General features: G+C 42.4%; 1 protein-coding gene across 1 annotated transcript in view; it reads right to left on the bottom strand.

The window, feature by feature from the left end:
• Positions 1–524: 524 nt before the first annotated feature.
• The window catches only part of odad2 (outer dynein arm docking complex subunit 2), a 36,297-nt gene continuing 19,543 nt past the window's right edge, over positions 525–17,278 (bottom strand). Inside the window, exons 13-20 of the mRNA XM_088001445.1 lie at positions 16,893–17,003; positions 16,619–16,773; positions 12,804–12,984; positions 12,662–12,723; positions 10,391–10,505; positions 5,456–5,644; positions 5,058–5,279; positions 525–813 (exon numbers count right to left, since the gene is read on the bottom strand). Coding sequence (XP_087857571.1) covers positions 703–813; positions 5,058–5,279; positions 5,456–5,644; positions 10,391–10,505; positions 12,662–12,723; positions 12,804–12,984; positions 16,619–16,773; positions 16,893–17,003 — 1,146 coding nt within the window. The 3' untranslated portion in view covers positions 525–702. The remainder of the gene's footprint in view (positions 814–5,057; positions 5,280–5,455; positions 5,645–10,390; positions 10,506–12,661; positions 12,724–12,803; positions 12,985–16,618; positions 16,774–16,892; positions 17,004–17,278) is intronic.

A 17,278-nucleotide genomic window follows, 5' to 3' on the forward strand; every position in this document is an offset into this window, starting at 1 on the left:
ATTTCCCAGGCACATGGTGCCATTTTGTAGCACAATCAAGTTTCTATATTACCTTCAGTTGTTTATATATACATACACACACACACATACATACATCAGGGGAGTCAGAAGTAGCTGGTATAATAAGTTCAGCAGATATGCAGTTCCATCAGGTGCTTGCTAATTGCTGCTGGCTAGTTTGAAGGAGCTGAAGGGGACTCACAGAGGAGGGATGCTGTTAGGCGGAAACTGGGAAGCATGGATACTGCAGCCTGCAGATGGAACTACGCCTCAAAGGCGGGAATAGGTCCAGCCAAATGATCTGCACAGCTGATTGGTTGCCACGAAAGATTAAAAGGTTTCTCAAATATGCATGAAAGAATCAAACACAACACTTTGATAATGAAATATAACATTAAGCTCAGAAAAGTCAATTTTACATATTTCCCCTTTAAAACAGTCTGTAGTTAGCTTTCTAAGGGACACATGATAAGGTGAGTAATGTTGATTTTGCTCAGACGAACTCAACAAGATTCCAAATAATTCTTTCAGAAAGTCATTTACTTTATTCACTTTTTTTATCTGCATCATTTCCACCTTCTCACTGTTGATTCACAACATTTGGGCTATTTGGACTCATCAGGTCCTGCTCTCCACCTTCATACCTTTCCTACACTCTCTGGTGCATTTCCAGGGCTTCAGCTGAGATCAGTGGTTCTCATTTCAATAAACAGCCCTCTGATTGGCCAACACCAGCAGACGGATGTTGCGTATACATCCAGCTGCAAACTCCTGGATCTGGTCGGTACCAGAAGCTATGAGCTCGATCAGTGGCTGTGGGAGTGGAAAGGACAGAAGTTACTGGAAGGAGAAAGACAGTGAACAAAGTAAACTTTGAAAAGAAATTGACCATACGCAAATGTGTTTGAGAACATTTAGTGTCATCCTCTCACTGCTGCCACCAACCAGAAACGGCAGAACATCCACTCTCCAGTGCATGCCTCAGCAGAGGGCATACAGCTGCCTGCACACACACCTCTGCAGGTTTGTCCAGATGAAAGTGGTGCAGAGCAGCTGGACGTTAAAACCCTGCGCGTGAACCAAGAAGTCGACAGCTTTTCTGCTGCTCCAAAGGTCAAATTCTATCCCACTGTTAGTGGCTTGTGTAATGGATCTGGTTAGATTTTATTGCAGAACAGCAGCTTTGGGCTTTACAGAAATCACCAGCTTTGGAAGTTTATTTTTGATTAAATAAAACTTGCTTCAATGAGCTGCTAATGATGTGGAGGAAGCAGAAAAACCCAGACTAAGTGAAACGCCACTGAGTAGCAGGTGTTTTTGGCCTCAGATTTTCTTCCTGTTTCTTATCTGAAATTCCTGCATCATGTCTGCAGCCAGCAGTAATGGAACCCAAGTCAAAGTATATCTGTGCATAAACATGCTAAATCTGGTTAGTGTGGGCTGTGTGGTCTAATCACAATGATGTTCTGCTGAGGTTCCCCAAGCTGCATGTCTGATTATTCTAAACAGTCAAACATTCCAACCCTGAGGTGAGCACTGAGGCCTTCCTCCTCCTAAGCACAACAAGGCCCTGATAAAAACCCAGCTGAGACGTCTGAGGCTCTTTTAGGCTGCAGACATCAAGGATTTCTTCTTCACAAAAGGAAACAAGATTCTGGGAAAGACCTCTGGGAAAACAGCAAGCATCAACATTTCTCCTGGCTTCAGTCAACATTAGCTGTGTTTCCTTTAAAAATGTGCATAAAACTGTCTATATTTCGCTAATATTGAAACAGAAATTTGCAATTGCGGGGATTCCACTAAATAAGAAATGCAATCAAACAAATACACGTTAATTGTTAACACAATAAAGAAAACATGATGTGTCATGATTTTATTTTATTTTATTTGGCAAATCATGATACTCAAAACTACTACTTGTCGTGTTCGTGGTTTGTGCCAGTGGCAACATCTGGTTGTTGATCATGTGACTCATGATGTGAAAAATATGTTTCCAATGCAGTTTAATAAAATCCATCTGTTCTTATGCGACCAAAAACATCACTTCCTTTTAATACCAAAACATTTTAACAAATACTTTTTTCAAAATTTAAGAAAAATTATTCTCAAAAATTCAAATTGTGCAATTATGTGGTTAATGGAAATGCAGCTACTGTCACATCCCTGTTCCTCAAGAGCAACACAAGACAAAATCAACAAGACCAAACATGGTCCCTTTGTAAACTCGAAATGAGAATTATTTATGACACATTTAGCAGGATTATTATCCCATTCATCAGAGCTCCAGCAGCATATTTCCCTCCAGCAGCTCCAGAAAACATGCAGCTCCCTAAACAAGGCTCTTTAGTGAAAAACAGGATGCCTGAGAAGTGCCAGGGTTGCTTTATTTGCCAGCCTCGTGGCGTGTTATTCAGACGGGGCCAAATAAGGTCTCCTGAAGAGCAAAGCTAGGCTAAGATAAGCACGTCTCTCTTTGCAGCCTTTCTTCCAGCTCCATCTCTCCCTCCCAGTTGGGATCTCTGGGAATATAATCCAGTACTTGTTACACATTCCCTGACTGAAGGAACATCAACACTTGCTCAGCGTTTGAAAACTGCAGCAGGAATTCTGAAGATGTGTCCAGGGAGTCCAGGGAGCTCCCCTTCCCAGTTTCCCCATGTTTTACACTCAACTGTGGAGGCAAACAGGACAGACGGACGGCTGTGTTCAGCCAGGTCGAGGGGAACTTGCTGCAGAAGTCCAGGTAAACAACATTCCCTGCAGCCTCCAGTCAGCCACAGATGCTGAGCTGCTTTTTCTGGGTCTCCAAAGAGGAAAAGGAGGGAAAGTTTCAGGCTGAACCCAGAGTCTGTTAGAGCTGAACAACAAGAGGGACAGAAGCTTCAGTCAAAGGCTCTGAGACGTTCCCCTCTCTGGATTTAAATTATGGTGGTCCTAGTAAAGCTGTAGCCACAGCTCCTGTGTCATCTGCTCAGCACAGCCACAAGCTGAAAATAGTTTTTGTACAAACTGTGAGGCTGAATCTCCAGGTACTCCTGGTTCCTCTTTTGGTTCATTTGATCAAATCTCCAGAAGAACAAAACATGAGAAAAGAATCAGATGAAAACACACCGTGCCAGGGTGAGAGGTGAACTCAGAGCACCTAAAGAGCAAACGTTTTTCTCATTTAGATTAGTAAAATCCTAAAATACACACCAGGACCTGGCAAAAGCTGCACTCTGGAAAACGTTCAGCTGAAAATGACCAATAATTACGGTTTGCATTTAGTAATTTTCAGCAATTTCCTTCACAAAGCTTTGCTTATGAAAGAGGCTGTTTAACACAAGCAGCTGTCTGAATCCGTCTGAATGGATGTATGGCTTCAGCTTACAATTCCCAGAACTTTGGAGGCAACATACAGGCCAGGAGGAAGGCAGCTTGATTTGATACACAACACAAAACGAGGCTCATCCAGAGGAAAGTGGGAGATCCTGAGAGCGGACATTAGATCAATCCTAGAGGCTAGTTACTCCCTCAGGTGTTTTGGTTGGAGTGCATTTCCCCTGTGAGAAGCAGTTCCATCATTTCTGGTTGTTTTCATTATTTATCCAACAGAAAAAGAAAAAAATATGATTTCACTAAATCATGAAGTCCAGAGTTGGAGCAACACACTCGGCTGTGGAGACGGACAAGCTCCCACACAGTGTTTCCTCTGGACTCAGACAGGTTAGTATCAGCATCCTTGTTCAGAAGAGCTGAGATGAAGTTCAATCTGACCAATGAGGCGATCTGTGTTGTGTTTCCATGTCTGACATTCAGATAAAATGCTGAGCTGCTGCAGCTACAAGGTCTTTGGTGATTAAGCTCTTTAAAGTCCAAAAATACCTCATGGCGAAGTGTTGCAACTGTGAGCTGCCACATTAATAACAAGCACACAAACACACACACACACACGCACACACACACACACACACACACGCACACATGCACACACACACACACACACACGCACACGCACACGCACACACGCACACACACACACACAGTAAAAAGGAGGAGTGTTTCACACTAATATAGACAAATAAAGGAACAATCCAGTTTCTGATGCGGCTCAAACTTTAAACACATTTGATTTCAGCAGCTTTTGTAAACTGGGTTGAACTCTTTGAGGTTCAGTTCAGCTGAACCATCATGGCTGCTGCTTCTGAGTTCAAGTAAACCAGTTCAATGAACATGGGAACATCTGGCTTCAGCTGCAGAACCAGCTCCGAGTTTAGAGTCCAGTTGGTACTGGGAGGCAGTTTCACACACTTGTGGTCACAGATGGATTTTTATGTGGTAGTTTTTCTGTAAAACCTCATTTAATGAAAGGATCAGACAGAAAAGGTTTTACCAACATGCTGAAGCATGAACATTTTATCCTTCATAATAAGACTTCAGTCACAGCATCGTCTTGACGTTCAATCTGTTTTACTGTGAGACACAAATAGAGTGTGTGGAGTTGAGCAGGAAAATACAGAACGAGCTCCTAGTTGGAAGACATGATGGCCTCAATGAAAAGGTTGGTGGATGTAACCAACTGTGAGGAAAATAAACAGAACCGTGGATGGGTTTCAGCTCTCAGCCGTTTCTCCATCAGTCCTTGGTCTGAAACATATTGCTGCTGCATTCTGCCCTGAGGTCCAGCAACAGCCCTTAGCAACAGTTGCCCCCAGTTACAGTCATTTGCCTTGTGCTGCAATGGCATCTAGGGTCCAGTGCAGGGTTGACACTTTGCACACACTGAGCTGTTTGCTTTTCTCAATTCCCATGATGGCTGGAAAGTGGAGACTTGTTTCCACCGACTGTTTCTGCTCCATCGGTCAAAGGCTCTGAAAATAGTCTCGGCCTCTCAAAGTTTATTACTCTGTGTTTTTCACACATCACTGAAACAAGGGCGGCAGGAGACCAAAGCACATTTTCCTCAATGCAGCTATGCTAAAATTAGCTTCAAGACTGTGAAACAGACTGGAAACTGGAAGTGAGCAACAAATAAGGACTTAATGAAGGTATCCAGTCAAAGAGGAAGCCCAACTGACCTGGACGACTCCTTCCTTATGCATAGTGATGATGTTGTTGGGGTCTTTGGACAGTTGGTACAGGGCCATGGTTGTGTTAAGGAGGAGTGAACTGTCGTTCGACTCCAGGTAATGAACCACAGGGCCAACGGCTTTATGTTCACCAAAGCATGCCCTGTTGGAGCTCCACGTGCAGCAGTGGCCAATGGCCTCGGCCAGGTGGCAGCGAAGTCTGACATCGGTCTGTAGAGAGGAGAACAGGAAGAAATTTTTGACCAACAACATCCTCCTTATCAGCTGATATCTGAAGAAACTGGAAGCAAAACACCAGCTAAACTTCAACCTGACTGTAAACCAGACAGAATCTTGGTATTCAGACATTAAAAGCTGTTTTGTTGTCAGTAGTGACATGTTCTTACTGTGCTAGTCAGCCCGGCCAGCAGCGGGACAACCCCGCGATCAGAGAGGACACCCAGGATCTCCTTGTCTTTGGCTAGTTTGGCGATGACGGCACAAATGCTCGTCAGCACCTCGTTGCTTGGTGACTTCAGTAACTGAATGATCAGCTTGAGTCCACCAATCAGGAAGAGAACCATTTCCCCGGCGTCCTGCAGTCACATAGACACACATTAGCTGCTGTTCAGTGAAGGTCAACACAGGAGACGATGCAATGGAGGGACAGTGATGTGGAAAAGGAGAGGAGGGCAGGTTAAGTTAATAACATTTAGGAAATCTGGATGAAGAACTGGAATCAGTCCAAACCTATCACGCAGTTTGTTTGGTTTGTTGACCTTTCCTACTATTAATAAAGTCATAGTATTATGACTTTAATCTCTTAAAGTGTTTAAGATTATTTTAAATGGTTGAAACCTGATTGCTGTATTTGGTCTCTAATTAGCTAGCAAATGTTTTAAAGTGTTAAATCAACCAAAAAGCTCTCCTAGAAAAAAAACATGCGGGTGCGTCACGTAACTGGAGGAGAACGGACCCTAACAACTGCAGTTTGATAGCTGAGTTCAAAAAGGTTTTGTTCGCTCAGGTGTGGTTAAAACATGTTTATGTGTGGCTGTTCAGCCTGCAATTGCTCTGGACATGGCAAGGGAGAAAAACAACAGAAAAAGCAGAGACAACAACAAAGCCAGTGTCCCAGCTTTGACCTGGAAGAGTGTCGGGGGACAAAGTTATTAAATTTTCCAATATTTTTTAGCCTAATTGTTATTTATCTTAGAGATGTGCCGATCAGGTTATTTCCTGCCGATACCGATACCGATCACCCATGAGGGCCGATCACCGATACCGATCACCGGTACCGATCACATAATTATTATTTATTTATGTTTTATCATAAACCCTACCGGTTACATTATGGGGAAAAAGGAACCATGAATTCACCTTAATTTAGACAAAAACTTGTTTTTAATAACTTTTTCCAAGAAGAAAACTAAACAAAACAGGCAATGTGCAAATTGTACTGCTATTGATAATACTATCTTTAACAGACTGATGACATATGAAGGCTCTGAAGAGGCTAAATAATACAAAGAGCCAAAATAAAACCTCTCAACATTGCCAAGAAGTTCAAGTATAAAACTTAACATTCAAAGGCAAAAACAGATTCCATTACAATAAACAATCCAGAGTTACTGAATGAAAACTTCCTGATAGCATGGCGGCTAGCTGATTACTGCTAGCTCTGATTGGCTGTTTCTGACTGAGCGGAGTAATTATGCAGAACAGGGAGGAGATCGATTATTTTTTCAGAGATTATTTGTCTCATGTTAGGACAGCGAAAGTTTTAATACGTATGTAAAATGTATTTTTTTTTTTAAGTTAGATGCTGCAGCTTTAAGCAGAGGTTCGGTGTGAGAGTCACTACCAGGTGGAGCAGAAGCGAAGCTCCGTCTGTGAAATATTACTACCTGTAGCGTAGCAGCGGTTCAACAGCGAGAGCAGAACCAGCGTCTTACATCGCAGCTCGAAGACTTAAATAATTTTCCAGGTTATTTGTTTAGCTTTCTGACCGTCATGCTAATCCGGGTGAGTGTTTGTAGCTGTGCGCTGCTTTACCTGCTATCTGATCGCTCCGTATGTCTTTATTACTGCAGTGAGCCTCGATGTAGCCAATCTCCGTCAAGTATGGCATTGTTTTTATGTCGTATTAGCTTCGTTGTGTTGATGCATTTTGACCTGCTTCACCCCACGTGCTTTAATTTTCCGCCGCAACATGTAAACTTCCCCATTCATTCAGTGCGTTATAGTTCCACATCGCTTAGGAATTGTTGCTGCACGTTTGCGCAGTGTGAAGGAAAAAGGAGACCAGCTGCACAGGCAGGCTGCGAAATGAGAAGCAGGTGATCGGTATCGGCAACAAGAGCCAATGATCGCCGATCACCGATCATGCACTTTTTCACGGAAATCGGCCCGATTATGATCGGTGACCGATCGATCGGCACACCTCTAATTTATCTATCTTATCTTGGTAGACATATTTCCATGAAAAGATCTAAAGATCTGTAAATGTAAAGATATAGTTGCAAAATTCAACAGCTTTTGTAAACTGGGTTGAACTCTGAGGTTCAGTTCAGCTGAACCATCATGGCTGCTGCTTCTGAGTTCTGCAGTTAGCATTTCCAGGTCTGTGTACATGTTTCCCATTCCAATATCTGCTCTTCTACGATTTAAAGTGATCTCTGATTACTATGTTGTCAATAGTCCTAGCTTCTGGTTCACCTGTGAGCCTTCAATCTTAAACATACAGCCAGTGTAATGCTTGAAATTGGTCACCTCCTTAAGGTCTTATTCAATGTTTTTAGCTGCACCATCCAGAATGTTCTCCTCTGTTGGTCCTGGAGGGCCGGCATCCTGCATGTTTTAGTTCTCTCCCTGGTTTAACGCACCTGGATCAAATGATGGCTCAATAGAAAGCCTAGGAGGAACACTGATCTGCTGAAAAGGTTGTTACTAGCACCAGGGAGAAAACTAAAATGTGCAGGATGCCGGCCCTCGAGGTTCGACTTTGGGCACCCCTGGTCTACGTCATTAATGTTCGTCACTTGGGCCACTATTTTCAGGCGAAGCAGTAAGCAGGCTAGGTAGAGGAGGTACTAATACCTTTTATTTTGAAATACTGGCCATTTTTGCTACAAAAAGTTTAATTTCAGACTTGTTACAATACAAAGGCTTCAACATTCCTTTAAAGTGAAAGATGTACTTTAATATTGTGACTATTTTCAAAGTAACTGTTTTGTATTTTTATTTTATTTTTCCATAGTATGGCTCTATACTCTGTTGTATCAGCATGGGGACACTATTTAAAAACCCAATGTACCATATCATTGCCACAGAATAAAACAAGAATGTGGCTCAGTGTATAATATTCAAGACTGCAGCTGAAATTTCTTTCAATGCAATAATTATGGGCAACTGGATGAAAATCACAAAGTTTGCTGCAGCTTAGTCTGTTTCAATATCACCCACATGTGAGATGGTTCTGTGCTGCCGACCAAAAAATCAATTGATTTTCTTCATTTTTCTGGTTAAATCAAGCAACTTGATGAAATTCAGCAAAGATAAAAAGCAGAAGCTGATTTGCAGTTTGGCTTGTCGACTCCTGGGGGAGAACTGGATGTACTTTAGTGTTCCTCCCTCCACCAGGGAACTCAGAGCTGGGATCAGGAGTCAGTGCAGTGTATGGGCCCTGTGATGCCATGCCAGAGGATGAGGCGTGTGCACAGTGCAGGCCAGTGAGGGAGCTGCCAGGGCCACAGACCCCCGACACACAGGAAGCTTTTCCTCAGGAATACTGATGATGGCTGGCTGGGAGTCCCTGCGACAGAGGAAGCTCTCTCAAGCCACCAGCTGCCACAGACTACCCAGAATCCCTTTCATGCCCCGGACGGGCCCCCAGTTCTTAATGCTGCCGCATTAAGACGCTGCACTTGGAAAGACATTTGTTGCTAACCTCCCCCTCCACTCTTACTCAGGATGAAATGAAATAGAAAACACATTATCAGTTGTGTTTGATATGAAGCTGAGATCAGAAGAACGCTCTGAGGCTCTTCTCTGCACCAATCAGACTTCTAGGACTTACACTGCTCACATGCAAAGGAAAAATCAACCGAGCATTTAAATGTGCTTCTGCAACCAGGCAGATTAATGACACAACTCATCATGTGGAACTGAGAGGGGTGTGTTTACTTGATTGGAAGGACCTGCTGCTCTGTAGTTTGGTTCATTTTACTGAATAAAATCAGTTCCAGTTAATAACCTACAGACAGTTGGTGTAGCTCCTGTAGATATCTGTGTCTGCAGAGCAGCAACATCACTGCATGAAGTATTAGAACAGTTTATATGCATTTATACCACTGTTCTGTCATAAATTTACAACCGATCTGCCAACTCAACATTTTGGGTTTTTGTCTAAACAAAGACGGCAGTAAAGCAGTTGGATCAGGTTCAGCTCGTCACTGCCTCGTCCATAAAAACACCAAGAAACTGTCTTTAAGAAGCTCCCTCAAAACTGGAATGCAGATGTTCAAATAACACTTGTTGTTGAGAAGAGAAGGGTAAAACCACAACCCTGCTAATGTGTTTATGATTATTGATACCGACTGAGTGGGTCGGATCGCTCTGTTCTGATTGAATGTCTTAAAATTTTTCATGATTTCACTTCTGATGTAACAAAACAGCTCCTATAAACTGAGCTAATGTCTGACAAAGTATGTTCCAGCAGATGGTCTGGCCTTTATATAAAGATATATTATAACATGCAGTGTTAGTTATAGTGATGTCTAAATGCAGGTAAGATCTTTTGTTTTCATGACAGAAAATCGACCAACAAAAGCTCTTAATGTTGAAGTAAACATAGCAGCAGCTAAAATGATATAAGCAGCATTTATAGTCATGTAGTTGTTCCAGTTTCATAGTGTTTTTATTGTAGAAGTGGCTTCTCAGAAGTTGCATGGTCCACCATCTCTCAGCATGTTGAGGGAAGATTTTCAGGAAGGAAATCAGACCCACAGGATATTACAGACTTTTTCTCAGTCTGTTCCTCACTTCATCAGTCCCAGTGTGCCAAGGAAGCTCCTCTGCTTCATATTAGCCCAGGGTTCATGTAAGCCTCTGCTGACACAGCTCTGCCTCTGCTGACCTCCCAGCAGAAGCAGCAGCTTGAAAGACAAGCTGGGTGACAGAAACAGGCTTCTGCCTTCTGACTGAGACAAGCCTTTAATGTGAAAATGTATGATTGATAAATGTGTGGACCAGATGATTTAAGAGGCAAACATTCTGCATAGATGAGGAACAATAATGGACTTAATGTCTCCCAGATCTACAAAGACGTATCTTTACTTTACCTTTGCATTCTCGATGCACGGACAAATGGCCCATGCAGCACTAGCCTGAACTTCTGCATTGGGGTTCTTTAGCAGTGACCACACCAGGCGGACTCCATCAAGCTGGTCAATGATTCTGAGGCAAACACAGAGAATCGTTTCATTGTAAAATCAAATCAAAGTGAAGATTTGTCTCCATCAGACCGACCAGAAGCAGATTAAACAATGACTATGACTAAACAGCATGGAAGCAGAAATTGATTTCAGCACTTTTTATTCCCACTTAGATCTTTTTCAGGGTCTGTGGCCCACCCACTCTCTACTCATTTTCCACAAAAATCTCAGAAAAGCTCAGGTCGGAGGTCAACCAGCACACATCTGGATTTAGTTCTTCCTACATGGATTTATAAATAGATGCTGAGACAAACTTTGACTTGATGTTTGCCAAAACTTCATGTTTTGGCAAATATGGGAAACTCCTTTCCTGAATTAGAACGGAGTTCTGTTTGACTCCTTCCCAAGACAAACAGAACCAGAGACAGGTGGCTCCGTATTTCAGAAAGTCTGAGTGAATTTTCTGAAGGAGCAGTTTGATTTCATCTCATTTACATGACTGGTTTCAAACTGGAGTTGATTCTGAGAGGTCAAAGATTTACACCACAGACCCTCCATTGTCTGCTATAAAAACATGGAACATGTTCCCCATGTGTGCTTCAACCAACACAGCCCACACTGATGCTGTCATAATGACCTAAACGCTCCCTAATCACAGTGTCTTCATGACTGCAATGAGCAGACGCTCATCAGGGACGTCCTCTGCTCCATCTGTCTTCCTTCTGCACAGAAATCAGTCCAGAGGGATCAGAACATCAGACTCCAGTCTGCAGGGCCTCTTCAGTCCAGGACCAAAAATTAAAGTGAAGCTTCGTATCATCCTCCAAAACGGCTCCATCTTCCCATGATGAAGCTAGGAAACAGATTTCAATGAAGCTGCAGCCGACAGTGACGGATTATAGGGGAGACCACAGACGTTGAAGGCATTAAAAATCCGTCTTCACTCTTGTTCTTCCACTGGACTCATTGGAGGAAGTGTGATGCCATTAACCACACACTGGTGGAGAATGAAAACAACAGGAGGATCTGATGGAAAACTGGGAAGTGATCATGGACCTGATTCAGGATCATGATGAGAGAAGAACTGTGGTGACCAGCAGAAGGTTTGATCTGAGAACAGAAACTTTGTTGGTAACATGATGTCCAGCAGGGACAAACATGTTGCAGCTGATTGGGTTTTATCACACATCATCATCAGCAATACATCATCTAAAACTGGTGATCTGACAAACATTTCTGTCAGTTCTGGTTTGGAATAAATATCTACTGTGAGTTATGCTAAATGCTCTGCAAACGATCCAACATGTGTGGAAACAAGCCACCGGGCCCAACATCCAGACAAAGGTTGTTTGAATAAGAGCTCTGTTGACAGATGGAGGCTGACAGACCGGAAGATCTGCTGTAAAAATGTAGAACATGGAGAACATGATGATCTGATGTAATAGACGTCTCTGGTTGTGTCAAGTTTACCACAGTCAGCAGCTTTATTTAGACAGGCTTCATTTCTATCCAGCCCAGGGTTTGTTTGTTTCCCAATGTAACAGAGTTGTACCACAGCAGAAGCAGCTAATTAACACCATAAACTCACAGGTTCAGTGATATTTCTGCCCAGTGATAATTAAGGCAGCTCTTATAGCCTGGAACAGGTTTATAAAAGCGATGAGGTGCAGATGGAAGCTCCATGATGCTTGAGGTTAAATGCAGAGAGAAAGCCACCGCTCTGGACTGCTTCTCTGGGTTTTCCAGCCGTGGAGTTTTGGACGGGGCAGGGCTTTAGGCACGTTAGTCTGAGCAGCTCAGTGACCGCATGGCTATAGTAAAACACTGAGAATGAAACCACAACCATATTTAACACAGCAGCTACAATAAACAAAGCTTTTAAAATCGGTCATTGGGCTAAGGATGAAAGAGACGCCTACCTGCACAGCTCCCAATGAAAACTACAGGAATCTTTCTGAGCAGCAGCCCAGGACAGGTTAATGAGGCTGTGTTTACATCCTACAATTGGTCTCATTTCCTTGTGAAAACACATGACATCAATAAACAGCCAAGAGTGAGTTTGGGCTGATTCACTGATTAGGGGAAATAAGCCACTAATCACATTTTAACAGGCGCCTCATGGATCTACTGTAAATATAAGCAGAGCGTGAAACATTGAAAAGGAAGAGATAAACTTACGCCACGTTGTCCCTTTCTGTGGCACAAGCTCCCACAGCCTTTGCTACATTTACAAGTAGAGCCTGGTTAAATGACACAGAGCAGATGTTGGACCAATAACTGAGTTTGAACAAGAACTGCAGGAAGAACCAATGTTATATACCTGGTTTGTTCCATTGAGCAGATTAATGAGAGCCCTCATGCCCCCACCGTTGCAGATGATGGACTTGTTAGCTGGTATCTGAGCAAACTGTCCCAGAGCTCCCACTACATTGACCAGGACCTCTTCAGGCTGCTCAGTCAGCAGACCAATCAGGATCTGCAGAGCTTTGTACTCCTGGAAGCTTTGAGGGAACAACAAGAAGAAGAGATGATTGCATTAGAATATAATTAAGGTGCTTTGATTCATTTATTACAGAAACTGGACAACTAACATGGACCAAGAGTCAATTCAACAGATCTTGTTGCTCTTGAGAGACAAGACGAAACTGTGAAACAAAACTGAAACTAGTTTAGTTTTCAACCCAGGTGCCAAATTTATTAAATATTCTAATGATCCAGTGATTTGACAGCCAGACTAACGGTGTGTCTCCTGAACCTGACTCTGTACAGAGCTACATGATCATCTGATGACTGGGTCAAAGGTAAAGATTGTTGTCCCTTCAGTAACATCAGCATCTTGCTGTAACTCAGGAGGACAAACAATTTTCCCACGGCTCCTCACAACCGTCACTCGTCTTTGCTTTGCAGAACCAAACCTTGGAAACTCTTCCTCCGTCTTTAACCGAGTGATTTTGCCCTGTTTGCCTTTGCTATAGAGTAGTAAACTATAGTCAACATTCAGAAGGGATATACTGTGGTTCCACTAAAACCTCAGCAACCCTCTGGTGCACAGTTCATTTCTCTGGCTGTTTTTATTCCCAGTTACGGTTGCTGGCATCATAGCCTGTAAGCTACTGTAGACGGCTAAGGTCATTTGGTTCTGGGCAGGGTCCACTGAACCACAGCCTCTTCTTCAGAGTGAAAACATTGCTAATGAACAGAGGAGCTGCCAATGTTAACTTTAGTCCAGTTCAGCATCGTGAACGTCAATGGTCTTCCTCCATCATCTGAGGTATCATCTGCAGCTCACTACCCTACAATGATGTTGTTTTGATAAATCAACACTGTGTCATGTCTATTTCTGTCAGGTCCTGCTGAGGAAATTGTTTTCTGGCAGGAGTAACTTGACACAAAGCTGCCTGAAGCAGCTCCAACTGAAAACACAGGCCTCTACATGGCTGGAGGCTCATAAAGCATGTTAGAGCAGACAGGGACCACAGAAGAGCTTCTGTGTGAACAACACGTCGTCATCTTCAGTCTTTTCTCCACCAATTCATCATTATAGAGAATTAATTTTCTACTGTGATGACTATGAGCTTCACAGAAGGTCCAGGTGATATTAAGACGTTTCAGGGATTCTGAGATCTCCAGCAACAACCACAGAAACCTGACAATCATTAAATCAATGAGGAATATAATAAACAGATCAATCCATCAGAGCAGAGACCAACATGGGGGAACGCTGAGCTGCAGTCGGATAAAGAGAAGAATCATTTAAAGAGGAGATTATGTTCTGCTCATGGTCGGCCTGCAGCAGAACTACGATGGAAGGAAGCCAGGATCTGGAAGAAAACTTCACAATCTTGACCCAAACGTTGCTGCTCTGGCAAACACACTCCAAGACTTGGCAGTCTCCACTTTCCACTGCAAACTTATTGCCTCAGCCTTTTGTTAAAGCCTTTTACAGCATTTCTGTGTGTCTATAACACCTCTGTCCACAGACCCAAGAGGCCACATCTGGACACAGCTAAAAATCTGAACTAAATGTTTCACTGTTGCTCAGTCCTCAGATTTTATTCAGAGCCTTGTCCTTGGTTCAGTGGGAGGCCTTTAAAAAGTACAAACTGTGACAATGTGCTTTTTACACATTTAGGTTTCAGGACATCAATCATGTCTCATTTCATTTCTTCATTAAATCAGTGAAGGTTTAACATTTGCTGCTACTTGTCTCAAGTCCACATGACCTCCATACTGACTAGACCAAATAAATCAGCCACTAAAGTAAGACTGAATCCTGTCTGCAGGAAGATGAATTTAACTTAATCAAAGACAGAAAATCTCAGACTGCTCCAGTAATTACAGCAGCCTAAAATCTTCCAAAAGGATTTTCTTTTCACTTGTCAGCCTATGATAGATTCTGAAAAGAGGGTGGGGCCTTAAAACCTTGTTTGATTATCAGCCTCTTTTTCCTGACAGTAATGCTTTAACTTCACTCAGATTCTGATCAGAGACTCAATAATCTTGAGAAAACAAAAATAAATCCACTGACATGTTTCAGTGAACATCAACATCCTCACAGCATCATGCTGGTTTCCTTTCAAAAAGTCAGCCATGTTAGCAAACAGTCCAAAACAACAACATGTGACAGTGAAACTTTACAAGATGAGAGCGCTTTTATTCTGAAAGGTTGTTAAAATGCTGCACCAAAAGCAAAGTGTTCTTACCATTTCTAACTGAGTTGTTACTGAATGTGACGAGGAATGATTAAAGCATCATAATAATCATTCCTATTAGAGTTATTATTAGTAATAGGGTAACTATTTTACCTAGCAACAATGTGACAGGATTATGTTTGGAGGAGTGTGTGTGTTCTGGCTCTGAGTGTATTAAGCTGCCACATTTTATAACAAGCTGCTTCATCATCATCATCATCACCACCAAGTTGGGACAGCTTAACATGGACTTTAACTGGTCCATGTTAAGCCACTTGGTCAGTTCTGATCCAGGAAGTGATGACAGATCCTTCTCAGAGCTTTACAGCAGTTTTGAGCCAAACATTATTTTAGATTAAGAAAAGTGTTTTTACAACATTTCACCTCAGCTGAAACCTTCAGATTCATATTTATTTTCATGAAATATTTAAAAGGACAACAACAGAAGAAGTTGCAGATTAATGAATGTGTTTCTGTTGCATTAAATCACTGCATGTGGGTTCCTCGTTACACTCTCAGAGTCACCCTGAAGAAGAAAATAAATATGGATCAGTCAGTCTGTCAAGGCCTCAGTAGTGGGAATGTTCAGGGCTGCCAGGACTCACCCTGAAGGTTTGATTTATTTTAGAGGCAAAATTACTGACTCAAAACTCATCTGACACTAAAGTCCGAGTCAGGAACCATTCCAACCATCCTAAGAAACACTTCAATAAATCTAGCCTTACATGACTAATGATTAAAGTTCCCATCAACTCTCTAACATTAAAAATGTCTCCAGGCTGATTTCACTGTGATCCTGACTGGTGCAGTTCTAACGGGCCTTAAATGACATGACTGAGGCCTGTAAAGTCTGCACATCTGCCTGATCCATTGTTAATGGAGGAAAAGTCTGAAATCTAAAAGTAAAGCACTCACATCAAAGATCAGAGCTGATAGAATCTGAACAAAATCTGAACATTTTACACCAATAATCTCTTTAACTGCATAAACAGAGAAAGGATCTGACAGAGTAGAGTGGAAACAGTGACACAGTGAGTCGTGACTAAGTGATGGCTGCATATAAAACTCACATATGAACTGATGGCACAGAGCTGCAGCAGGCTAAACCTCCTGTTCTGGATCCATTGTGTTAATTCTTTACACACTGAGCAACTGCTGTGAAGCACATCAGCTCAGCAAGCACATGCTCCAAATGTTATTTGACACATGGGGATAAAATGTCTAATTCTTATTAAACCTCTTTCACACAGTAATGCATCAAACGCTGCTCCAGTAAGCAGGTAGAAATTTGTTCAAGTCACTCTGATCTGTTATCCCCACCCCCCCAAAAAAAAATCACAAAAAGAAAGGCAGAGAACATGTGTTCTGTATGTCTAACATGGTGTTTTAACATGTATCTCCATGTCACCAGGTGGGACAATATATAGTAAAGTTGTGTGCGTACATAGCTACGTTCTCCATGCTGATTGAACACTTCCAAATGGCCCCGGTGGCAGCAGCCAGTAGCTGCTTGTTTTCTGCTTTAGAGAGCAGTGACACCAGAGGCTGCAGGCCTTGGTGGCTGCGGACCAGATCCCGGGTCAGTTTGTCCTCTGCACACTGTGAAGCAAACAGCACAGAGATCAGGTGTTTTTGTCAATGAAGGGCTTCAGTCCAAATAAAACGATATAAATAAACTCCAGAGCACTGAGCAGAGCAGGAGACAGAAACCCAAGTACCTTAAATATTGCACTGGCACAAAGCATCTGGAGCTCCTCATTGTCACTTCTCAGGTTTTTCACCAAGTCCTTCACCATCCCTTCATTTTCAATAGCAACCCTGTAGTTTTTCTGAAGGAACAGAAAAACACAACAAAACGTCACAAGCATGAATATTCAAACACATTGTTTACATGGTTAAACATCATCAAAAATTCCATTACCTTCCATTTATCCCACATTTTAAATAAAATTTGATCTTGATCTACTTTTTCTTTACTTCTTGATAATAGTTGTCAATGGAGTTGTCATCCAATCTGATGCAAACATGACTTCTGATCACACACGTTCATCATTTAAACGTCACTGCGGACGCTCTGTTGTTTCTTGACCTTTTAATCTGCCTG

Source organism: Poecilia mexicana, unplaced genomic scaffold (assembly GCF_051168715.1).
Source record: "Poecilia mexicana isolate PSO_F unplaced genomic scaffold, ASM5116871v1 scaffold_20, whole genome shotgun sequence".
Taxonomy (NCBI): domain Eukaryota; kingdom Metazoa; phylum Chordata; class Actinopteri; order Cyprinodontiformes; family Poeciliidae; genus Poecilia; species Poecilia mexicana.